General features: G+C 48.5%; 1 protein-coding gene across 4 annotated transcripts in view; it reads left to right on the forward strand.

The window, feature by feature from the left end:
- LOXHD1 (lipoxygenase homology PLAT domains 1) overlaps positions 1-17,590 on the forward strand; it is a gene marked incomplete at both ends in the record, with an annotated part of 200,986 nt that overhangs the window by 124,452 nt on the left and 58,944 nt on the right. For all 4 annotated transcript variants that reach the window (XM_082852690.1, XM_082852691.1, XM_082852692.1 and 1 more), the window contains 5 exons: positions 1,584-1,700; positions 2,441-2,603; positions 6,264-6,418; positions 10,367-10,576; positions 10,700-10,835. In XM_082852690.1, the coding sequence (XP_082708816.1) occupies positions 1,584-1,700; positions 2,441-2,603; positions 6,264-6,418; positions 10,367-10,576; positions 10,700-10,835 (781 nt within the window). The remainder of the gene's footprint in view (positions 1-1,583; positions 1,701-2,440; positions 2,604-6,263; positions 6,419-10,366; positions 10,577-10,699; positions 10,836-17,590) is intronic.

The following is a 17,590-nucleotide window of genomic DNA, read 5'->3' on the forward strand; positions in this document are numbered from 1 at the left end:
GAATGACTCACTCACTCATTCAGATGCCATTCACTCATCGGGAACTCTCATCCATCCTGGAGCCGTCTCTTTGTAGCACTGAGACCTTGATGGAGCAGGCCAGGCAGGTAGCTTTGCACAGTTGCTACCAGGAAACTCAAGTCTGCACACCCTCTTTAACCCCCAACTGCCAAAGCAAAAGGCATGAATTCCGTGGACCAACCATGAGCCAGAGCACCTGGGTAGTACCATATTTCCCTACCCTCTTTTCCCTTTACCCCGACTTCCTTGTTTATTTCCACCTGTGATCGCTCAGATCCCCACAGGGCTGAGGCAGGGTGTGAACTGATACATACAGCACCATTTCAGAAGAGAATATGACACATGAGAACTGGGAGAGGCCCTGGAGTGGGACCTGGTGGGATGACGGAGGGCAGCCTGGAAGAGAGAGAGCCGGGGAGACAGGTGCCAGCTGAGTGGCTGCCTTGCCTTGTGTCTGGCCACCTCCCTGCTTCCTTAGAGGGCTCCGAGGGAAGAATCTGGGGATCAGTCACTCCTGGCTGAGTTCCTCCCTTGCACCTTATGCCCATAGGCTCCAGGCAGGAGAGACGGGAGAGCACAGCTCCTGAATTTCAGGGACTCACTGTGGCACGCACGTAATCAGCTTTTTCATTCAAGGGGACGTTCATACATACCTTGGTGGTTAAGGTTCAGCACTGCATGTGAGAGAACCCAGCTGACTTTGTCATACCCATTTTTCAAATGAGGAAACAATCATTCTTTCATCCTTCCAGCCAATAGTTACTGAGAATGTAGGTTCTGGGCTTTGGGGATGCAGTGATGAGCAAAACAGATGTGATGCCTACCCTTGTGGCTTTCAGTGGTAGAGAAGAAGGTATCACACCTTCTTTATCACACAGGTAAATGCAAACTTCTGAGAACTGCTGTGGGGGGTGGTATAGGGTGCTGCCCTAACATGAAGAGATTTGACTTTCTTAAGGTGGTCAAGGGGGTTCCCTGAAGAAGTGATCCTTGAGCTGAGACCTGAATGATGAGGTTGAACAAACACTGGTTTAGGTAAAGAAGAGAAAAGGGAAGGGGCAGGGGGAGCATGTGCAAAGGCCCTGTGACAAGAGAATGTAGAGTTTGAGGGACTGGAATTTGAGGGATATAGAAGAGGAGTGGCTGGAGATGAAGGGGGCTCTTGGGGGCCAAGGAGAAGGTAAGGGTGGTAAGAGAGGGCATGGGCAGAACTAGAACTCATCTTCTGATACCCCCCAGTCAGTTCTTAAGCCACTGCTAGAAGACAAGGAGCTGGGCTCCACCATGAAAAGGGGGGGGCAGCCTCCCAGAGCTTGAGTGAACTGAGTTCTGAAGTCTAGGCTGATGTTAAGCTTGAGGGGAGGAAGGGAGGGATGAGCACGGCATATGTAGGGGAGGGCAGGGGCTGGCTTGACTGGACAGGAGGGACATACTGGGAGAAAGTGACCCCAGGAAGTTCAAAGGGACTCAAGGGTGGATGCCCTGGGGAGGCAGGGTTTTGCTGAAGTTGTACTTTCCAGGACCTTTCAGCCAACATCTGGTACATTTTCTCCTTTCCAAAGTTAGAAGATGTGGGAGAAATCATTGAAAAAATTCGGATTGGCCATGATAATACGGGCATAAATCCTGGTTGGCACTGCTCCCACGTGGACATCCGCAGGCTCCTCCCAGATAAAGATGTGAGTCTCTGACTGATCTGTCCTGCTGTTTCTTTTGTTCCTTTTCAGAAGAGATTAAAGACAGATTCTTTGTAAGAAACGGTAGCCTTTTTAAGTTGAGATAAAATCATCTAAGGAAAATTCAGCCAGTCCACTCTGAGTGCAGGAACTAACTCAGGCCCAAGGCAGAAGCTTTTAGAACCTGGCTTATGGGCCAAGAAGGAGGGTCTGGGCAACCATGTCTCTGCTCCCCACCCCCAAAGCCATACTACCAGTGAGTGACCAAGTGTGCCCTTCCTGCAACTCAAGGTCAACTCAGAGAAAGAAACCCACCTAACCAACTTGGAAAACATTCCAAAACCACGAAATTCTAAACCTAGGAAGCAGCTGTCAGTCATGGCTGTGGTATGAGCTGGGAGCTGGGAGTAGTTTAAAAAAAACAGAGCTTCCTCCCCTCGCCTGCTGAGTCTGAGTCTCTGGGATGGGGTTCAGATATCTATTTTTAAGTGACTCAGGGAACTCCACCTTCAAGAGCCTACCCCTGACATGGTGTGGAAAGTGCTTTAAGTAAGACTGGATCTGCCGGAATTGGGGCAGGCCGGGTGGGTGGGTGGGGGCTCCTCTGTGGCTTTTGTATTATCAGTAGGGCTCCATCACCCCTGTCCTTGGTTGGTCCCCATGAGTGTTGACATGGTGATAAATGACTGAAGTTGGCAGTTTCCACATTAAGGGCTCAGTTTCCTCCTTCCTCCTCACCCCAGGGCACAGAGACCTTGACCTTCCCTTGTGATCGATGGCTTGCCACCTCAGAGGACGACAAGAAGACCATTCGAGAACTGGTCCCTTATGATATCTTCACTGAGAAATACATGAAAGATGGGTCTTTAAGGCAAGTCTACAAGGAAGTGGAAGAGCCTCTGGACAGTAAGTGTGGTGTGATCGCCCTCATCACTGTCAGCAGAGCCCTCCCTTGTAGGGCACCTGCCCTGTGCTGGGCGGAGCCTTTGCACCCAGGAGGTAGAGTCTATAATTACCTTCACTCCATAGAGAGGGCAACTGAGGCTCACAGAGGTTACATAACCTGCCGAAGTTCACTCAGCTAATAAAATGGCAGGGCTATTCTTCAAAGGTACTCAGCTATCTCACTCCGAGGTTTGTGCGCAAATCCTCTCCTGGTCTGACGGTGTGATCATACATCCAAATGTGTGCCCTCCTGTGCCTGGACTATACTGGTCCTTGTTCTCTCCCTTGCTTAGTTAATTTGGCTACTAATCTGCAGGGCTTGGTCCTCTCTGCTCTTGCTGGATCCAGCTGTCCCAACCGAGTATGAATCAAATAGCATCCTGGCTTTGTACAGAACTGGAGCTGTGGTGTGTTTGTTCTTAGGGGCTAGGTGCAGCTCCAGTGTCCAAGGTCATGGGTTTCTTTTCTGTATGCACCAGTTTGCTTGTTCTCATTGATGAGGTTTTTTCTGCCTGATTTGCCCCAGCCTGACCACACACTTCTTACTCTCATTCCTTTGCTTTTGAACTACCATTTTCTGGTTCTCTTCTTACCTCTCTGGCCGGCCCCTGAGTGCCGTTCTCCCTTCTCTTGCCGGGTGGTATTGCTCCAGGCTCAGCCCTCAGACTCAGCTGAGCCTCTGCTATAGCTCTCACATTTCCTTTAGTCTGAGTTACCATTTGCTTCAGAGAGAAAAACAAGTGTTGCCTCAATAATGTGCCTTTCCCTACCCATATCCCTTTCTCCAAATTTGCTTTGCTATTGAATCTGGCGGATAATCCCCTTTTCTACTTGGATCACAGAGGATGCCCAGGAAAGCTGGCCCGGTGGCACACTTGGCTGTTCTGTATTAATAACATGCCACAGACCCACTTTGTGCTGGGTGGTGTTTCTAGGGAAACATCTTTCCACGGAGAGCTGTGTGGCCTTGGTGGGATAGGGAGGGAGGAAGATCCAGGAATAGTAGGATTTGACTGCATGACCACATTGCCCAGCACCCGGACGCTGAATCGGTTTTCCTAATTCCCAAAGGACTGGAGAGAGTGGCGGGGGGTCGGGGGTGGGGAGAAAGGGGCAGGAAGGCCATTTAATCGCAGCCCTGGGGACACAGCACCCCACTCTGGGACGAGGGCTCCTAGAAGAGGTCCCGCCCAGGTGTGAAGCAGGGCTGAGTGCACAGCAAGCAAATGGATGGGGAGAGAAAATAAGAGGGGTGGGGACAGTCGACTGTCGTGTCTAAACCGTGGCAAGATTCCTAATGTTACCTCATGTCAGTATTAGCCAGACAGGCGTGGGAGATGTTGACTCTTTTCGACACGAGAGGATTTGTTTAATGCACACGTGAAATGCTGGCCAGATTCTGAGCTGAGCCGAGCAAGGTGGGGGTGCTGGTTCCTGTCCTTGAGGGGACAGGCCTCTGAGAGCAGTTCTCCCAGTGCGCCAAGGAGGCTTAGCCAGCACAGTGCTGGGTGGGGTGGCAGAGAAGGGAGGGTGGGAAAGGGGACGTAGGGAGGGGGCGGAGTTCAGGATTGGATGTGAGTTTGTGCTCTGTGGTCTAGTCAAGGTGGACATGGGGGTGTGGGTCCAGAGCACAGGAGGGAACTGGGCTGGAGATGCAGCTGCGGGGAACTCACAGAAGTCAACACCCGGAGCAGGCTGGGTAAGAGCTGCGGGAAGTGGACTGTCCTGGGAGACGTGGGCATCCGAGGGTAGGCAGACGATCAGGAACCTATAAAGATGCTCAGGGAGCAGCCAGAGAGGCAGAAGGAGAGCAGGAAAGAATAATGCTCTGGAATCCAAGGGAAAATGAGGGTAATAATAGGAACCGTGTTCTGGGCGTGAGCGTGTTCCATACCAACCAGTAAGAGCAGCTCACATCACCTTACTCTTCTACATTTAATTACATGTGGTTTTGAGCCCACTTGCAAGGGTTGGTAAGAAAGTCCATCTCAGTCACTGCAGGGAGGGGGCATCCCCTTTTCTAGGGTCTTATAAAAATCCGAGGCTCACATCAGGGGCCTGGCCCTTAGTCTAGGTGGGAACAACCTACACCTGTGGCCTCCTGCCGCTCGGTGCCACTGCTGCTGCTTGCTCCCCGCCGACATGCAGGTTTCATCTCTCTGGATGGCAGCAATGCTTCTCCATGGACCCTGGCTTTGTCAAAAGACCCTCTCTCTCTCTCTTTTTTTTTTAATAAATTTATTTATTTATTTATTTTTGGTTGCTTTGGGTCTTTGTTGCTGCGTGCAGACTTTCTCTAGTTGCGGTGAGCGGGGGCTCCTCTTCATTGCGGTGTGCGGGCTTCTCATTGTGGTGCGCAGGCTTCTCATTGCGGTGGCTTGTCTTTGTTGCGGTGCATGGGCTCTAGGCACGCGGGCTTCAGTAGTTGTGGCTCGCAGGCTCTAGAGCGCAGGCTCAGTAGTTGTGGTGCACAGGCTTAGTTGCTCCATGGCATGTGGGATCTTCCCGGACCAGGGCTCAAACCCGTGTCCCCTGCATTGACAGGCGGATTCTTAACCACTGTGCCACCAGGGAAGCCCAAAAGACCCTCTCTTCAGCCTGGAGGCCTCCTTGCTTCAAGTCCCCAGATAAGCCAGGCAGCTGTCTCCTTATTGGGTCCCTTTGTGCAGGTGAGGGTTTCCTACCACCCATAGGGACTCTCTAACCCTCACCTGCTCCCAGGCTGGGGAAACTGACCTTCTTCCCAGTTGGACCATTTCTGCCTTCACCTCAAAGCCACAACTTTCATCCTGCCCCTTGGGGATAGTCCAGCTAAGTCCCCTCTTCGCTGGCCTGGAACTCCAAAGCCCCTAGGATAAAGGAATATGGAGAGGAGATAAAGAATGCTCAGGCTTCCTAAAAACAAAGCCTTGCCTTTCCCTCCTGGGCTGCGGATTGGGAAAGGGGCTCCTTTGTTCTTCCCTGATGAGTGTAGAGCAGCAAAACAAAAACAAGACAGTGTTTAGTTTCATTTTCCTGAATAACTTTTAATAACTGTCACACCAGTATTTATTGAGCCCTTTCCAAAGGCCATAGGAGATAAAGGAGTGGGTGGCAGTGACTGTGGCTTTGGTGAGGGGGGTTTCCCTGGAGTGCTGGGGGCAGGGTGGTTGAAGAGTAAATGAAAATACGAAAGACACTGAGGGGAAGCTATTCTTTCAAAAATATTTGATTTTTTCCATAAACCGTTTAGAAGGATCTGGCACTGATACCGGTCACCCTCACATGGGAAGGCACCTTACTGTCAGTGTGTCACGGTAGATAGATTTAGTGACCACGGTGTGCATGTGTGTCAGGCAGTTTCCTGAGTCTTTCCCCCGGAAGCTGTAAGCAGCTGGAGGGGTGGATGGTTTGAGGGGGCTGGAAAAGTCTCCATCCCTTGGGTCTCTTAGAGGTAAACTTCCCACTGGCGAAGCCACTCCGACCTGTAGCAGAATGTGCGTAAGGGAACAGACAAAAGGAGGACACTCAGTTCTCCTGGAGTCCGGGGCCACAAGCTGAATACCACCTACAAATCCAGTTCCCCCAAACCTAAACAATGCCATCACTTTCTTCCCTTTGTCTGTCCGGCTGCCCACCCAGTTGTGCTGTACTCGGTGCAGATCTTCACAGGAAACGTTCCCGGGGCAGGGACGGACGCCAAGGTCTACATCACCATCTATGGAGACCTCGGGGACACGGGAGAGCGGTACCTCGGCAAGTCAGAGAACCGCACCAACAAATTCGAGAGAGGAACGGTAGGCGGAGCCCGCCGAGTTACCCCGCCCCTCTCCTCCCTGTCGCGTTATCATTATGGGGGGTGGCGATGAAAGGGGCCAGCTCTTCTTGTCTTGGAACTTTGCGGGATGTCATGCACCCTTAAGTGGGCATTTGCCCCCCACAGAGTCTGCTCCCCTTCTCTCAGCCTACGCAGGGTCCTGCATGTGGAGTAGGGGTGGGGCTTGAGCAAGTGGAGTAGGGGTGGGGCTTTGAGGACTGGGTTGTCTTCAAAGAATCCAGCTCACTGCAGTGGGTCACGAGCATGGAGTGGTGAGCGCCTGCAGAGTGGCGGTGTTGCCCGGACAGCAGCTTGAACTAGGGGTCTGGAGGCCTCGTTCTGCCATCTACTCCTTACATGGCTGAGCATCTCTGGCCTCAGTTTCCTCATCTGTGAAATAAGGAGGCTGATGTGAATCAGCTAAACTGTTGTGCAGAGTCCTGGGCAGCACCAAGGCTGGGCAGCACGGGAGCCACAGAAGGGTAGGGGCAGCAGACGGGCAGCCACTCCTCCCGCACGGGTCCACTCTGACCTGGCCTATCTATTGGAGGGCCAAGAAAGCCCTCTATTAAGCAAGGGTCTCTGTGGCTATGGAAAAGTCTTGAAAACCACCCCACTGGATGGTGTCCAAGGCCCTGCCAGCTCTGACCTAACAGTGGTTTTACAAAAAAGAAGATATCCGACCAAACTTGCCTTCCCACCAGCTTGGCCTCCCTCTCCCCGCCAGAGCTCCCCTCTCTGGAAGGTGCCCCTGCCGCCTTCCCCCTTCACTGTCCCTCGGCCTCTCTTCCCCCTCCATTCACTGAACCTCCCCAGGCCAGGCTACAGCTGTGGGGATGAGAGCAAGGTGATTGGCTCTAACTGAGTCTGCGGCCCTCCCTGTGGCCGAGTGCCTGGGGAGATTCCCGCATCAACCAGCGGGTGTTTATCAGGGGCCTCCTTAAGCCCGACCCCCAGCCAGGCATGACCTTTAGTGCTGAGACATTCGCAACTTGGTGAGGAGGAAAGTAGCTCTGGGCCAAGAAAAGCAGGTGTCACTAAGCAGGTCTGCAGCTGGCGGGTAACCCCAGGAGCTAGACCCCCTGGAAGGAGCCCCAGCCTGACCTCGAGGTCTGGGAGGAGTCAGGCCCCAGGGCTGCCTTTGCTCTATCATCCAAATATGAACCCATTACCTTTAGCTTTGGTTTACTGCTTCTGGAATGGGAATAGCTACTTAGACCCCTGAACTGAAAAACTGAACAAGAGATAGAAGAGCGCTTTGTATCAGGGAGAAAAAATTTATAACACACACACACACACAATATAGTTGTTTGCCACACTTACAAGGCAGCTAATAGGAGGTCTATTCATTTTGGAAAAATAGAATAACAGAGAGGTCAAGTGACTCATGTGGTGTGCCTGACTGAAGTAGGGACGTTATGATCAGGCTGACTCACATATGCTGCTCTGGCACGTGGCCATGCCATGCGGCGCAGGCGTGCCCAGACCTGCGGCTGGGGCCAGATCACATGCGTTCAGCTCCTGTCTCTGACACTGACTAGCTGTGTGATCCTGGGCAAGTTCCCTAGCATCTCTGTGCCTCAGTTTCCTCCACCATAAAATAAGTTCACTGAATTAAAACATGTGACGTGCCTAGAACCATGCCTGGCATGAAGTTAGCTCCTTGTTAGTGCTGGCTGTTGTTGAGGCTTGGGAGAGCCCACCTTTCCTGTAGCTCATCACAGTGCCTGGAAAATGCACCATCAGACAGCAGTGTGCGCCACGTGGATGGTAGGTCGCTCGTTTGTGGCTAAATCCACAGGGCCTAGCAGAGTAAGCGCATAAATATTTTTTGAGTGAATAAATGAATGAAGGTATAAATGAAGGTGATGCAATCCATTCTCCTCTGTATTTAGATTCAGATTTTTTTCTCTCTTAGCAATTATGACATCACAAGAAAAGTCTCTGCCTCATCCCTTTCTCTTCCTTCCCTCCTGTGTTGATGTCCCACTGGGGGAGCTGCAGCTACTTCTGGCTCAGTCACTGATGAGTTAGGACTTTAAGTTCACTGCTGATCATCTAAAAGCTTCCACTTCTCTACTTATTTGCTCCAGAATCTAGGAGTCACCTGGACACCCCTCTCCCTATCAGCACTCCCTTCCCACCCATATCCAATCAATCTTGGAGAGTCGTGGAGAGGATCTCTTCTAAATAACTCTCAGATCAGCCCGGTCAACTTTGTCACCACTCAGCCCTTCCTTATTGCACCTTGCTTAGTGAGCCAGTATCGTCTCCCTGCTCCAGGCCCCTGAAATCCCATCCATCCTCCAGCTGTCCCCAATTAACCCTTCCAAAGGTGGCCGAGTCACTCCCTCACTTCAACCTGTCAAGCTCCCCACCGATTCCAGATCTGGTCTGAGCCTTTCATGGGATTCACAAACCTTCACTGCCTGCCCAGCCAGCCTGCATAGAATGTCCCCCTGGGCCCCAGTTTCCAGAACGCTCCACACTTTCTCCTGTCTCCGCTTTTTTCCAAGCCTTTTCTCTGCATCTGTGCACATACGCACATAGGAAATACAGAGTGCTGCTCTGTGGTTTTAACTTTTTACATAAAAGCCATCATCCTATATGCGTGCTTTTTGCATGCAATGGAGTATCTTCGAAATCTATGTGTCAGGAGAGTCAAACACAGATGTTGTCGTCTTGTTCTTTGTAACCACTGCACACATAACATTCCACACACGACATTGCCATGGTTATTTACCATTCCCTAAGCACTGTGGACACCAAGGTGGGTCCCAATTTTCCACTGTAAAAAGATATCCTGCAATAAGCATCCTTGTGCACGTATGAAGGTGTCCCCCCAGGACAGATGCAAAGTGGAATTGCTGTGTCGTAAGGTGTACCCATTTTTGCTCTAATGGACTCAGCCACTTGCCAGTGCCCCAAGGCCTGCACAGGCCCACACCCGCCATCAGCATCACACCATCCACCTGCACTTTCCTCAGCCCGCAGCCTGACCCGCCCTGGCTGCCTAGAAGGCCCAGACCCCAACTTCAGCTTAATGCCTCCACCTGGCAAGTCTTGCCAGCCCTGCCCCTAGTCCTCGTGCAGGTGGCTGTTCCCACCACCTGGGCTGTCCTGAGGAGGAGCCCAGGGTGTCCTATCATCCCTGGGTTCCCAGCACTCAGCACAGTGACTTAGCATATCTTTCAGAAGGGAAGTGGGTGTCATTCAGGGTCACCTCTCCCTCTTCCCCCTCCCCAGGCTCCTGCCAGCTTTGTTTTGACCCCACTTCTAGAACTCCACATGTCACTGAGCAATCCTAAAAGAATGCAAGCACCCAAGAGTGCAATGTCACATCACTGAAGATATAATCAGGGACACAGAGAAGGGCCAATGTCACACCCCTGACAAAATCCCTCATGAACCCACAGTCCAGGTGATATGCCCTGTGCTCTCCCCAGTCTGGCCTCCACCACAGCCTCTCCCCTCTCTGCCTGCACTCCTGCAGCCTGACCTGGCTCCTCCAGCTGCCAGCTTCCCCTGGGAATTTCAAGCCCCCTCTCATTATTCAGAAAGATTTCACCTCTTCCATAGCTCTTACCGCCCAGCCTCCCACCTGACCTCAAGCCAATACTCAGCATAACTAAGGATGTCCAGGTACCAGGCTGAGCACCCCACTCACACAGCTCGTCAGGGTCCATATTCCAAACACCCACAGAGCTTATCCCAAGAGGAGCCGGACTGCAAAACGGGGCCATTGGAAGCGAGGCCTTGGAATACCAAACTCTCTGCATTAGGGATTTGGGCCTGGAAGGCTCCTGTCTAGAAAGGGTCTGTTCAGCCCAACAGTTGAGGGGGATGGAAGGTACTGGATGGATGGGGTTGGAGTGGGTGGAGGTGGGGAGCGCCCCGCCACCCACGTCCACACATCTGGACTCCCCAGGCCGACACCTTCATCATCGAGGCTGCTGACCTGGGTGTCATCTACAAGATCAAGCTCCGCCACGACAACACCAAATTGTGTGCAGACTGGTACGTGGAGAAGGTGGAGATCTGGAACGACACCAACGAGGACGAGTTCCTGTTCCTGTGCGGGCGCTGGCTGTCCCTGAAAAAGGAGGATGGGCGGCTCGAGAGACTCTTTTATGAGAAGGTGCGTGAAAGGCAGCCGGGGGGGTTGGTTCAGCCATGGCCTGTTATCCTCATACCTGGGGTGGCTCAGTGGAGCACAGGGTGCCAGAGGTGTAACGGGCCTGGGTTGTGCTCCTCCGGACAGGAGTACACTGGGGACCGGAGCAGCAACTGCAGCAGCCCCGCTGACTTCTGGGAGATCGCCCTGAGCTCCAAGATGGCCGATGTCGACATCGCCACAGTGACAGGGGCCATGGCTGACTACGTTCAGGAAGGCCCAGGTAAGTCAAGCAGAGAACTCATCAGAGGAGGAGCAGGCACATGGATGTGTTTCAACTGTTCTTGGACAGGCCATGTGTTGACCCCACCATCATTTGACCTACATTTAACACTTTGTAATTTACACACAGTTTCCTCACATGTTGTCTATTTCCATCCCCATGATAGCCCTGTGAACTGCGAGATGTTGACCTAAAACAAATAGATTGCCAGTCATTTCTCCAGTGAAAATGGGTTTATTCAGGATCAGCAGAGAATTGCAGCTTGGAGTCTGCAACCAGGGCAAGCTACACGCAATTCCCCATGGAGCAACGGGAGGAGAACTCTGTTATAGAGGAGAAAATGAAGTTGGGAAGGCTGTAGTAAATGAAGAGTCCGTGGCCGTTCACTGGCTGAGTTGTTGCCAGGAGAGGAGTCTTTCTTCTTCCTGTTGGGCTCTGCCTGTTGTCACAAGGCATGAGCGCTCCCCCTTCTGGTCTCCTGACTCTATGTATTGAGGTTTCTATTTATTAATTTTTTATATTTTCTCCTCTTGATCAAGACCTTTCTATGAAAGTATCGCTGATCAAGAGTCGGGTCTTCTGGTTTCAGCAGTTTTTTGTCCCTTAATGTCAGGAAGGGCCTTTCCTGGGTATAGTGTCCCATGTTGGAGAGAAAGTGCACAGACTGGAATCCTAATGAGATCACATTTGAGTAACAAGGAGGGGTAGGAGAGAGACCTCTCGAGCATTTTTTTAATCCAAAGTCTATGTTACAAAGATAATAGACTGGAGATTATCTGAAGTGTTACGTCATCATCAAAGGTTTGGAAAGAAACTTCTGACAGACCTGATCTGGATATCTTGGGGAAGTTGTCTCATCAAATATCGTATGCTTCAATTCCAGGAGATATTTACTTTCATGTCACTAGATGATGTGCAAGTCCAATCAGGATTTGGAAGCCTTCTTTGTCACATGAATCCAAGAGTCTGTTCCCTGGAGTTTGGCAGCACAAGTGTTGGTTAGCAGTACTTGATAGGGGCCTCTCCAGAAAGAGTGAAGATAGTCTTTCTGGAGATATCTTTTCCAACAGACAAACTACCCAGGCTGTAAGGTGTGATGCTTAAGGTCTTTGTCCCCAGAGAGCACGCTGTGAAAAGGTTGCTCTACAAAAAACACGATTATTTTTAACAAAAGCAGTATGAGAGTATCTCTCCTTTTATTGGCTGTGGATCAGAAAAAGCAGAAGCCAGGAGCTTTGGGTGTCCTGTGACTGTCTCAAAGGGCGAGTGTTTGTGAGTTCCAAAAGGAGTGGAGCTAAGATTTAGAAGGATCAATGGCAAACTTTTGGACAAGGTATTTAGAGGGTTTCTACAAATGTTGCCGTTGAGTCTTAATCATGCCGTTAGTGCACTTGACTAAACCAGAGCATTGAGGGTGATAAGCACAGTGAAGTAAAACCAGCCACACAGTGCAGACTTGTCAAAGTACCTGACGAGCAAAATGAACTCCTCAATCGCTGTGAAGTTCGAGAGGAGTTCCTCAGGTAGGGAGAATCTTCTCCAAAAGGACTGTAGCCACAGAAGAGGCAGTAGCCTGTCTGCAAAGGAAGGCTTTGGTCCAGTGTGAAACATACAGACCATGACTGAAAGATATTTATCTCCATGAGATGGAGGAAGTTGTATGAAATCCATTTACCAGACCTCAAATGGTCCATTAGGAAGTTTAAAATGCCCAGGGGCAGTACAAACAGGCTTCCCTGAGTTGTATTTCAGATAAGTGGAATAGTGAGGTAGGCGCTTTTTGTGGCCTTGTTAATGTTTCCTCACTGATATTGATTCATGGGTGCTATCTTTTTGCCAGTAGACCGATGGTTTAATGCATGTACAATGGTGATTAGTGGGAATTTTAGATCTCTAGTAGGACTGGGTTGTTATTTGGTCCAAATCAGAGCTTTCTCTTTTTATCAAACCAACAACTGTTGAATTTTCAATCTTGCTTTTCTTTTTTCTGAGGCCAATTGTTGGGCTTCTCTAGCCAGTTTCGCTATGTTATCATTTGGGGAAATATCCCTTTGGACCATGACAGAGGTTTGACTGCTTTCAGTTCCTTTAAGGTCAGCCTTCCTTGCAGAAATGTCAGCAAGGTGATTTCCCTCAGCTTCCAAAGAGTCAAGTTTAGAATGCCTCAGAATCTTATCAATAGCTAAAACATTGCATCCAATAATTCCTGAACATAGGGATCATTTTAAATTTTATTTCCACTGGAAGTAAAGAAGCCATGCTCTCCCCACAACATTCCAAAATCACAAGCTATTCCAAAAGCATATCTACTATCAGTATGAATATTGACAGTTTTGTCCTTGGCTAAATTACGAGCTCGTGTAAGATTGTAGCCTATGGAGCTCACTTTTGAGTAACCATATGAACCACAGGGCTGAAGTAGCCATAGGTAACAACATCAAAAGGAGTTGCAATAGCATACCCAGCACAATATTTGTCATTGTCATCTTCTGAATAAGAACTATCAATGAACCATGAGAAGTCAACATTACCCAAAAGAATTTCCTGAAAATCATCAGGAGGAGTCAGGAGGTGACCCATCAGCATTAAGCAGTGGTGAGGGACTTCATCACAGAGGGAGAGGAGAAGGGTAGCCAGGTTAAGGTTATTACAACGTAAAAGAGTTACATGGTGGCTTCCCTGGTGGCGCAGTGGCTAAGAATCCGCCTGCCAATGCAGGGGACACGGGTTTGAGCCCTGGTCCGGGAAGATCCCACATGCCGCGGAGCAGCTAAGCCCATGCGCCACAACTACAGAGCCTGTGCTCTAGAGCCCACAAGCCACAACTACTGAGCCCACGTGCCACAACTACTGAAGCCCGTACGCCTAGAGCCCGTGCTCCACAACAAGAGAAGCCACCACAATGAGAAGCCCGTGCACAACAACGAAGCGTAGCCCCTGCTCGCTGCAACTAGAGAAAGTCCGCATGCAGCAACGAAGACCCAACACAGCCATAAATAAATAATTTTTTTTTAAAGAGTTATGTGAGGACCAGTTAACAAAAGGACTTCATAGGAAGTGAGGTGGCTGACTTAGAAATGTTGAGTATGATGAGAATTCAGGAGGGCTTCTACTTCATGAGGTACAAAAATGGTTAAAGAAAATCCCACAATGATTTTCTCAGTAGCCCTTAACCAAAAGGGCAGTGGCTGTAATGGCTCTAAGGCAAAGGTGGTATCCCAGTGGCACAGGCTCCAGTTGCTGGCTACAATGCCCTATGGGCCAATGGCGGTCCCTGTGTTTTGGGGTAAATACCCCAGGGATAGCCTCTTCCTTTTCATATACCAAAAGGGAAAAGGAAATCTGATTTCCATTTGGGATGCCCAAGGGCAGGTGGGTTCATCAAACTCTTCTTTAAGGCCTTAAAAGCTATGTAACTGGTTCTTCCCATAATATTAGGTCAGGGTTGTTATTGTTTAGTAAAACATACAGAGGTTTGGCCTTAAGAGAGGAATTTGGAATCCAATTTTCACAATAACAAAGTAGCCCAAGAAAACCGAGCAGTCAGTGCTTAGTTTGGGGTTTGGGGAAACTTGGGACACCATGAAGTCTATCTGGAACTAGGTATAGCTCTTGTTCTGATATAAAATGCCTTAAATATTGAAACAAGGTTTGGACAAACTGCAACTTTTCTTTGGCAATCTTATATCCCTTCAAGATTAAAAGCTTTAGCAAGTAGACACTGTCTTCATATGAGGAAGCTTGAGAAGGAGAGAAAAAAAACAAATCATCCACGTGTTGCAACAAAGTAGATCCCTAGGGAAATTTATATCATCCAGATCAGCCTTCAGGATTTGTGAGAAAAAAGGACTCCTAGAAAAACCCTGAAGCATTGCTGTCCAGGGGAATTGTTTTTCTTCCCAAGTGAATGCAAAAAGGTATTGGCTAGCTTCGTCAACTGGAATACTAATTGATGTACTGCATAAATCATTTACAGTCAAGAATTTGCTTCAGTGGGAATGAATATTAGTAACATTTGAGGTTTAGGAACAATAGGGTGTTGAGGGATAGCTATGCTTTCTATTGCTCGAGGTCCAAGACAAACCTCTACCCTTGACCCTTAGGTTTTCTCACCAGCAAATGGGAGAGTTACAGGGGCTAGTACAAGAAATAATGAAGCCTTGAGCCTTGCAGTCTTCTATTATTGACTTATGCCTTGAAGGGCTTCTTCACTTATACAATATTGATGAATTCTGAGAAGAGATTTTTGGGAATCTATTTGAACCTTGGTGGGAGGTACACTGTGAATTTTTGCCAGTATTGGTTGGAGGTTTTGCCCTTAAGGAAGCTGGTAGCTGATTCAATAGGGACAAATCATCAGTGTTTCCAGAATCATCTCTACTACTGTCAGAGGTGGAACAAATAAAAAATGTCAAAGGGTCATTTGACTCATCTGGTTGGCTGCTTTGATGACTACTGTCAAGTTCTAGAATTATTTCCCCTTTGGGGGAGAAATTCCAACATGATACTTCTCTAAGAAATCTTGGCCTAATAAATGGGAGTGGAGGAACAAAGGAGAAAAGGGTGTGTATTTCTCAAAGGGCCTAAGCAAAAGGCAATAGGTTCAGAGACAGGAACCTCTTGAGGTTCATTAGAGATCCCCACTATTTGAAGTGTTTTAGTACTCTGGGGCAGGGGCTGCTTGAGTAGGGGGGTTGAGCATTGGGAGTGTGGCTCCGTGACAGGACTGGGAGAGATTCATTCCCAACCTGGAGAAATGTTTCTCCAAGCTGATTAAGAGGGAGGATAGGGCAGAGCTCCTGTATTTTCTGTGAGCCCTGTCTGAGAACTGGGAGGACGTTGGAGGGCTGAAGGTGCCTGAAGCACTTAAATCTGTAGCAATCTCTTTTCCAGTGTCCTGTATGTTTGCAATAATAGCAGAAACTAAAGAGTTTAGGTTTTGCTTAGGGGCCTTCAATTGTTGACGATGAAGAATAAGAATTTTGGTGGTCCTCCTTTTAGGTGGCTCATCTAGAGTGCGAGAGAGCTGGTGTGCCAAGTTAACTAACCTGGAGTGGACACAGTTTACCATTCCATCCTGGTCCTTTTTTGCTAGAAGGGAAAGTTTCCTGTTTAGCTACTCAGAGTTAAAAGCTACTCAGGTGGAATCAATAATCTGAAGTCAATTATAATAGTTATGAACAGGTTCGTCAGATTTTTGTGTGCAAGCCTGAATTTTGTTGCAATCAACAGGCTTTGGAAAAGTCTTAGGAATCGCCTGACAAAGTCACCTAGCGATTGCCTGAGCCTGATCATATACCTCGTTTTATTGCACTTTGCTTTCTTGTGCTTCACAGATATTGTGTTTTTTACAAATTGAAGGTTCGTGGCATCTCAGTGTAGAGCAAGCCTATCAGCGCCATTTTTCCAACAGTATTCGCTCCTTTCCTTGTCTTTGTGTCACATTTTGGTAATTCTTGCAATATGTCAAACATTTTCATTATTATTATATTTGTTCTGGTGATCCGTGATGAGTGATCTTTGATGGTACTATGGTAATTGTTTTGGTGTGCCACAAACCTATATAAGATAGGTGAACCAATATAAGATAGTGAACTTAATCAATAAATGTTGTGCACGTTCTGACTGCTCTACCAACCAGCCATTCCCTGTCTCCCTCTCCTGTGGCCTCCCTATTCGCAGAGACACAACAATATTGAAATTAGGCCAGTTAATGCCTACAGTGGCCTCTTGAGTGGTCAAATGAAAGGAAGTTGCAAATCTCTCACTTTAAGTCAAAAGCTTAAAATGACTAGGCTTAGTTAGGAAGGTATATTGAAAGCCAGGACAGTCTGAAAGCTAGGCCTCTTGCACCAAAGAGTTGTGAATGCAAAGAAAAAGTTCTTGAAGGAAATTATTATAAATGTGCTACTCCAGTGAACACACGAATGATAAGAAAGTGAAACAGCCTCATTGCAAACATGGAGAAAGTTTTCATGGTCTGGATAGAAGATCAAACCAGCCACAACATTCCCTTAAGACAAAGCCTAATCCAGAGCAAGGCTTTAACTCTTCAATTCTATGAAGGCTGAGAGAGGTAAGGAAGCTGCAGAAGAAAAGTTTGAAATTAGCAGAGGTTGGTTCATGAGGTTTAAGGAAAGAAGCTGTCTCTGTAACATCAGAGTGCAAGGTGAAGTAGCAAGTGCTGACGTAGAAGCTGCAGCAAGTTATCCAGAAGATCTAGCTGAGGTAATGAAGGCAGCTACACTAAACAGCAGATTTTCAATGTAGGCAAAACAGCCTTATATTGGAAGAAGATGTCATCTAGGACTTTTATAGCTAGAGAGAAGTCAATACCTGGCTTCAAAGCTTTAAGAACAGCTGACTCTCTTGTTAGGGGCTAATGCAGCCAGTGATTTTAATTTGAAGCCAATTCTCATTCACCATTCTAAAAATCCTAGGGCCCTTAAGCATTATGTTCAATCTACTTTGTCTGTGCTCTATAAATGGAATAACAAAGCCTGGATGACAGCACATCACTTTACAGCATAATTTACTGAATATTTTAAGCCCACTGTTGAGACATACTGCTCAGAAAAAAAAAACAAAAAAAGATTCTTTTCAAAATATTACTACTTATTGACAACGCACCTGGTCACCCAAGAGCTCTGATGGAGATGTACAGTGAGATTAATGTTGTTTTCATGCCTGCTAACACAACATCCATTCTGCAGCCCATGGATCAAGGAGTCATTTTGACTTTCAAGTCTTATTCT

Source organism: Leucopleurus acutus (assembly GCF_964270905.1).
Source record: "Leucopleurus acutus genome assembly, chromosome: 13".
In the NCBI taxonomy this organism is placed as follows: Eukaryota; Metazoa; Chordata; class Mammalia; order Artiodactyla; family Delphinidae; genus Leucopleurus; species Leucopleurus acutus.